The 8,294-nt window shown below is 32.5% G+C and overlaps 1 protein-coding gene across 2 annotated transcripts; it reads right to left on the bottom strand.

Moving 5' to 3' along the window:
• Positions 1-412: 412 nt before the first annotated feature.
• Positions 413-7,487, bottom strand: LOC123654184 (ferredoxin-dependent glutamate synthase 1-like). 2 transcript variants are annotated; one of them, XR_006743203.1, is made up of 3 exons: positions 7,274-7,487; positions 3,084-3,193; positions 413-608 (listed from the first exon to the last, which is right to left on the bottom strand). XR_006743203.1 is itself a non-coding variant. In XM_045590107.1 (2 exons), exons 1-2 carry the CDS (start codon positions 3,189-3,191, stop codon positions 474-476), a joined length of 243 nt encoding a protein of 80 aa, XP_045446063.1. In that variant the 5' UTR covers positions 3,192-3,237; the 3' UTR covers positions 413-473. The 2 variants fall into 2 exon arrangements, 1 of the variants encoding a protein (XP_045446063.1); XM_045590107.1 differs by lacking the exon at positions 7,274-7,487 and having other exon boundaries at positions 3,084-3,237.
• Between the last annotated feature and the right edge of the window lie 807 nt (positions 7,488-8,294).

Raw genomic sequence — 8,294 nt, forward strand, 5'->3', positions numbered from 1 at the left:
ACAACCAATTCAGTGCATCCTCCAGCTACAGCTGACGGTCGAGTTCCGTCAAGCGGTACTCGTTGGTGGAATGCCAAGTAAAGTGATCCCATTGTTGCCTTTACGTGTATTTGGCAACGTTCCAATATTTTCTAGAAATTTCATTTACCCAAGTATAAGATTCTGACCAGTTTGACAGTTTCACATACATCGCCACTAAAATTCGTGTCTATTAGAACTATTTATTATTCATTAGCTTCTATTTATGCGAATCACGAGTTGATCGCGTAAAATGAAAAAATTCAAGGTTTTTCTAGTTTTCATTTCTTATCAATTATGTTATGATTCCCATTTTCGGATGTTCGAAACATTTTAAATATGTTTTCCTTAAAATTGAATATAATAGCTTAATACCGCGTATTATTCCTAACTATCAAGTGGTTTTATTTTCATTTTAGCTGCCTTTATTTGAAGTTGTATATTTGTTTGTGTACTTACCTAAGCTGAGCGCAGTAGAATTGATGCGGTATAGCTGTCAGAACTCCGGCGCCGTCGCCGGTATCGTTGTCGCATGCGCAGGCGCCACGATGTTCCATACGTTTTGCGAGAGTTTCTGCATCTCGAACGATCTATACGAGATAACAAAAAAAAATATATGTTTAAGGGACATTCATGTACAATAAAATGATTGGGAAATCTACAACGATTATGGCTAGTATTGCTGTTTTTTTATCTTCCGTGTAAACGAATGTTAATCGTTAAAACTACAAGATATGCTTTAAGTCCCGAAAATAAAGATCGCATATTTAAGTCAATATTATCCATCTACGAGTTTGTACCTACGAGAATGTTCAGATTTCTTATTTAATATTTTGTGACAAAATTAGAAATGTGATATTAAAAACAGACGTTTATTTGTATGTAAACCTAGCGCTTCTAATATTATATAAATAATATTTTATTTAGAAATCCTTAAATAGGATTATAGGCTATACAGCTACGCTAAAGGACATCGAAGCAAAGAAGTAAACTAAACAAACTCATTTGAAATTGTTGTTCATCTGGTAGAATGACAAGACTTTCATAAACGAGATAAGTACACAAATTAAATTACACATTTATCATAATTATGGAGACATTAATTAAGCTGTCAAACAAAAGGCATGCTATTTTAGTTATCATAAATTATCTGCTATTTCTTCATGTGAAGCATGTTCGGACGTAACGGACCAAATCCATGTCAAACGCCATGCGGGTTAAATATGACGTAGATGTTATGAGCACTTGTATCGATATTTCATTATCAGTAATGTCGGTACGTCACCGATCTTGTTGTTTCAATGTCAAGTGTGCTAATAGCAATACGTATGATTAGTGCATACTAGCTGCGTATGCTGTTTTACTCGCGTAACTTGTTCGTGGCAGTTATGAGTTATAAGGCTATGTTATATTATATTATTTATCTTTAATAACTTCTTGTTAATGCATGTATTATTTTTATATATTCAATATACAAATATATTTCCAAACTGAGTTATTTTTTTTTTATGAAAACGATTTGACACAATTTTGGAATTAGAATAACCTACATAGTTTAATTTTAAATAAAACTACAGTTCAGTAAGGGATATACCTAATATTATATTATAGGTATATATAAAATAAAAATAAAAACGTGTAAAAACGAATACGTGCAATCAATGTTATCAATCAATTATTTTTTCTGAATATCTGTCATAAAAATTTTAGTTATATCAATAAATCAATAAAAATAATAAGGGGCTATCTATAAATTACGTCAAGCTTTAAGGGGGGGCGAGGGTCTAGGGAGTCTACGAAGTGTGACATTGTATGACAAGGGTGGGGAGAGGCCCGAATATTGTGATATCACATCTAATTATAATATATCTAAGTGTATTAAACATAGCCTACTCCTTTTTTGGAGTCAGTTAAATGATGTCGAAACTGACGTGCAAAAATGCAAAATATGACATCACACTTGATAGGAAGGGATTCTTATAAATTTGACCATCTGTGACAAGGACGGGGAAGAAAAAAAATCGTGAAATTTGTGGCGTAATTTATGGATGGCGCCTAAGCTTATTGATAATTGTGTATCTTAATATGTATTTCACAATAAATTGTTTATCATCTTTTGATATTGTAATCGATAAAAAAGGCAAAAGTATATTAAGTTTTTTACCAACTTGAAATATCGCGTGTTTAATTTTAATATACGTCCCTAAAAGTAACGTTTGAAACGTCATAAATTTAAGACAGGAGGGGAACACAAAATAATGGACTCAGTCATAGGTTAAAATATAGATAAACAAAAAAGAGTTGAAATATCTTTTATAAACATTCTATTCTAGCTTTCAAGGTGACGATTTAATTTCAAAACCTTGACTTTGACCTTAGACCAAAATAGAGGTTAAGCTATCGAGCTTCATAACATTTCAAGAATTACAATGTCTTTTCTGAAATTATTTCATTGTTAAACTTTGTAAATATAAAAGCTACATAGCTTTAAACAAATTAAACACTACGTGTCGTAGTTTTACGCATTTTTGCGTTAACGATTTTTAATTTACAAGCTTCGTACAGCATACGGAATAACTATCATAAAAATAAATCAAATCAACAAACTAACTTTTTTCCGCATCTTAATGTTGATTTAGATACGTAGATTTCAGTTCATCGTATTTTGATGTACCTACCTAATTGAGAAGTTTTAAAACATGTCGGGCCAGTTTCACCGGTTGTGGATAAAATTTATCCTCCACATAAGTTACGAATATTTACAACAGGAGAAAGAATAGGCCGTTAGGACCTGTTTCACCCCAATAAATGTACTAACAATTTTTATTGTATGTATGTAACTAAAATTTTTAGATTTACTGGTACCGAATAAAATATTCCATAATTTCGATGATGAAAAAATAAAATATAAAATAGATACCGTCATACGTCAGAGAGTTTTAACGGCAACCGATCAAGTAAAAATAACACAAGACAGCACATTGAACTATTTTAAGATTGTTTATCAAGTCTCAGTTTATGTTACAAGGACGTGTTATCATAATATAATAGATCAAGTTACTCACTTTATGAGAACGTTTCCCGTCGATAGCAACAACAAAACCAACGCCGCAAGCCTCGTGCTCGTTCTGAGGGTCGTACAAGCCTTGCTTGGGCGGCCCTTCCCACTCCATACCTGGCAAATAAAAATATTCAATTTTTTACTCTAAGTAAAAAAAGTAAAGTAAAGTAGTTTAAGTAAAAATTGTAAAAATAGGTTCCATTATATTATTTTTACGAGACTTTGAGACTAAGGCAGAGTTATTGGTTTAACTCGCCTCAATTTATATTTATTTTTAGACATCTGTTATATCATATGCCCATCCGCTTTATAGTATGTTAAATATAATTAAAACCTACTAAATAAAACGTAACGTCTACATAAGATTGCCGGTGTAGGCTAGATGAGGATTGTGTAAAACCAAAATGTCTGGTATGAACTTGGACAAGCCTACATCCAGCAGTGGACTGCAATATGCTGAACTAACTAAATAAAATAGTAGTAAAATATACTAATATTTTCTGCTATATTTTACTTGCGAGTTTTCATTTTTTTTTATAACAAGGCGGGTTAATAAGTGGATGTAGTCAACTGATATAAAAGGGTTTCCTGGACTTTGGAAATTGATTTTTTATAGTAAGTATCTAAATTTCAACAAAATGCCACATGATGCAAACTATTCATTAGAATAATTAAATTGACAAAAAAAAAGGTTTTTAATTTTTTTTAATTTTCTATACAGTTAGCCACTTATGATCTGTTACAAAGGTACAGTTCAGACACAAATTGGCTCCAGGTTTATCAGATATATAAGACTTCTTTTGTGAAAAAATTTAGAATCAAATAATAAATAATAATTTAACATTGGAAAGTAGAGCCTGCATACATTTAAAACAGCTGATGTATTTCACAGTAAAATTAAACACTTTTATAGATATGTATTTAATTATGCTGATTAAATAAAAATGTTTAAATGAAGATTTTATTCTAAAAAGATAAATTAAATAAAAAAAAATTAAAGTTTGCTTAAATCTTTCAAAGTATTATAAGGGATTAAATATATGTATTAGAGATGCCACGAATAGTAATTTGGCCGAATACCGAATACCGAATGTTCGGCGAGGCTCTTGGCCGAAGCGCCGAACATTCGGCAGCCGAATATTCGGCCACACTTAGTACTTTTCGCGGGCGACAAGACACAACTCGTCACCGTACGAAACTTGCATCGCTGAAGTAATACGTACTTCGCGGTCGTGTTACAACCTGCTTTATTTGTTGGTCGTTGGTGCATCGTACGTACTGTATACTACGATATAACATTTAATGTGATTGATTACCATAAGAAATATCCATTCCAGTTAGATGAATCCATTTATAAGAAATCGCCTATTTGGAACTTTTATGAAATTTATAGTGAAGACAATAAACTGGCAGGTTGTTTGTTGTGTTTGTTTCTTACCACTGGTAGATTTTAAATATTAATTTGTTAGTTCTTTTTTGGTTAAATAAATATATTTGTGAGAAATATTTTGACTATTTTTATAATTTATTTGGTAATCCTTACTGTATTTTATCATAAATAAGAAAGTAAATCACGATTTCACGCCCAAACTGCTGAACCGATTTAAATGAAATTTGGTACACAGATACTCTAGAGCCTTAGAAAGGACATGGGCTATAATTTACGCGAAGTCGCGGAAAAACAGTTAGGTAGTAGAAAATAAAAAAAATGCTATTCGGTATTCGGCCAAATGGTTAACTATATTCGGCCGAATACCGAATAGCGAAAAAAAGAGGCCGAATAGCCGAATACCGAATAATTGCCGAATATTCGTGGCATCTCTAATATGTATTATCGTATTGGTCTTAAATACTTGTTTGTCGAACACTTGTATTTTTAGTTTTATTAACTATTAAACGAATTGGGGAAATAATAATATCATAATATTAATTCAATAATATTTCTTGCTTTTTAGCATTTAAATACATGTGAATAATAACAATATGAGGCATGCAAACCATTTCATAGAATATTAGTTTATTATGTTTTATTATATACAAAATATTATAAGATCAGAAGCAAATTAAGCACTTTAGCTAATCAATTTTATGATCTATTAGCTTCTGCCCATGACTTCATCTGCGTGGAATAGTTACTTGAAAAAAAACTCCCCGATTTTGAAACATCTTTCATTGGTGCTCTGCTCCTATTGATGTTAGCGTGATGATATATTGCTTAAATTCTTCCTCGATAAATGGGCTATCTAACTCTGAAAGAATTTTTCAAATCGGGCCAATAGTTCCTGAGATTAGCTCATTCAAACAAACAGACAAACTCTTCAGCTTTATAATATTAGTATAGATTTTATCGTATCATTGCCTCCACTGGTGACGAGAGAGCTGATGCATTTGTTGCCCAGAGAATCGGCATAGCCAATGGGGAAATGCTGCCAGCATTCTCGGCACTATTCTACGCAGACATGATTTATACTATAACTATCTGCAAATATTTAGTTCTTAAGTAGCGAAAAAAAAAAATTATGAACCAGAATTTTAATACAGTGGCTCATACATTTGAAACCTATCAACTTTCTGAATCTAGGGAATGAGGAATGTTATCTAGAGGAGGTTCAAGTTACTACATCAGCCATAAAAGTTTCCGACAACCAGCATTGGAACAGCATGGTGGATTAAGCTCTGATCCTTGTCCTACATGGAGAAAGAGGCCTATGCCCAGCAGTGGGATATTACAGGCTGAAGCGTAACAAAAATTTAGCTGAGTACCTAAATAGCGTTTCTATGGAGATGGAAACATAATTTAGATACATGATTACAAATATCAATTTGCTCTATCAAGGTTAATATGACATGTCAAATTTAATATGATTGATAATTTATTTTTGACAGTAGATGAAGTGAAAAATGCAACAACAACCTCTTCTTAAGGAAATGCTGAGTTTTCAAGCCCTAATGACTTAATCATTGTTAATATTATATTGTTGTATAACAAATAGTGTTTTTGCAGTCCTGGAGGGTCGTCCCACCGTGCCTCGGAGAGCACGTTAACCCATCGGTCCCGGTTGTTATCATGTACACCTGATAGCGATTGTTACTCATAGTAGCGAATATATCCACCAACCCGCATTGGAGCAGCGTGGTGGATTAAGCTCTAATCCTTCTCCTACATGGGGAGAGGACTATGCCCAGTAGTGCGATATTACAGGCAGAAGTGAATTTTTTTTAAGATTGTTTTATTTTATTTCCTTGTTTGTTTTATTTTATACTTAAGCTGTCCGTAATACGTAGCTACTATTGCTTCTAATATATTTACGAGTATGAGTTTAGAACATGTATTATTGTATTGTAATGGGCTCGGTTTTCCGCATTTAGACGCAAAGGTGGTCCATTATGCGTGAAAAGAGGGCTGACTAGTTCAGCCAGAACATGTATTTTCTTGTCTGTTTGTAATATAGTAAAACCAAAAAAGATAATAAAATATAAACAGTTTTTAAAATAAATCCGCTTAGATTTAACGCTATATATTTTTCGCTCTGATCTTTCTCCTACAGAGGGAGAGGACTATGCGCAGTAGTGGGATATTACAGGTTGAAGATTAATAACAAATAGTTATGAACTGATAAATTATAAGCATGTAAAATTAATATTATTATTTTCACATCAAAAACATGCTATGCTGTGCTAAACATGCTATCTGTAACTTAAAACAGAAAATATTTAAGAAAGGTGTTATTTTAATTTGATGATTATGTTACTTCAATTTTCGCTTTAGAAGTTCAAGTAGGTGTAATTAGAAATACTTATTAATTCTAAGATTATACTTAAATAATTCAAATAAAAAAAATTATGGGTTTAAAATTTCATAAATTTGGTAAAGAATATTGTTCTAGTATACCTAATGTTAGTAATAGTTATTTTTATCATATATTATTTTCCTAAAATCGACTTTATTTTTAAATTTACTACGCAGTTCTATCAGTAGCACCATAGATTTGTATAATCGTCTAGGGAACGATATCATAAGGGAATGAACACAACCGGTTACTTGTCAGGCAATTACCAATTATATTTTCTGAATGAGATCGTGCTATTTATAGGAAAAGATGATGTATACCACGTATACACTACACGTGTACAGTCAATATGCCTGATCGATGAGAAGAAATTTTTCCAAACTGCACCGTACGTATACTGTACCTCAAAATAAGTTCAATTGAAGTAAGAAACTGTGATTAAGAGTAGCACTACTTAAACTTTGCACTTTCACGGGCAAAATTTATATACGAATAACCAGAAAATACGAAGTTCAATGTAGTTTATTAGTTTGAAACCCTAAAAACGCCGGCGATTCGTAGTGACCCTCGCAGTCGACTACTGTAGCCGGTGGTACGCGATTGACTGATTGTGAATGAGAAATGTGAATTGTGATTAAGGGACGAGCAAGAAATGTAGATAATAGATATTACAAATATCGATATTTTTAGAAAACAATCAATAGCTATCGTCGATACTTTTAATCTCGAAATAATGATATTCGATATTTATTTTTGATTATCAAATTCGATTTACGTTAACGCCTTATTATATATTGCATTATTTATATAGTTCACATATTATTGTAATATCGTAAATAACTATACGCAGAGTATCCCTTTGCAGGTTGAATGCAGTCTGTGACAGTGACAGACACAATTAGTGTAACTTGTTGTATAGTTTAATTCTACGTGATATTGGCGACATTATCTGTTCTGATTTGGCACTATTGAAAGCACGGTCTTATACACAGGTCAGAACACTAAACCCAATTTCAATCGTGAAAGATCAGTACGATAATGTCTTAACTATGTGTTCGTTTCAACGCTGCTGTACGTCACTACTATCGCTTGGTGCGGTCACGTGGTATGGTAGTGATGCTTCATTGTAATTGGATATATTGAGTGACGTTTCATTGTTTTGGTTATATTGACTGACTTTTCATTGTAATTAGTTATATTTTGAAACATAAATGCGTGAAATGTGATAGAAAAAGAGACAGTATGCTATTCTGTCTTCGTTGTACAGCAACCAAGCGATCGTCATGCCTCTGGCGGCTTTTAACCACTAAGCCAACGTACCCTCACCACGACGTACCACTGTAGTTTCCCGACCTGTGTTGACCGTGATAGAATGCCATTAACGTAATCAAGAAAAAGAAGTATATAAATTATTGCAGCAAGTG

The sequence above is a fragment of the Melitaea cinxia genome, chromosome 6, assembly GCF_905220565.1.
Source record: "Melitaea cinxia chromosome 6, ilMelCinx1.1, whole genome shotgun sequence".
Lineage (NCBI taxonomy): Eukaryota > Metazoa > Arthropoda > Insecta > Lepidoptera > Nymphalidae > Melitaea > Melitaea cinxia.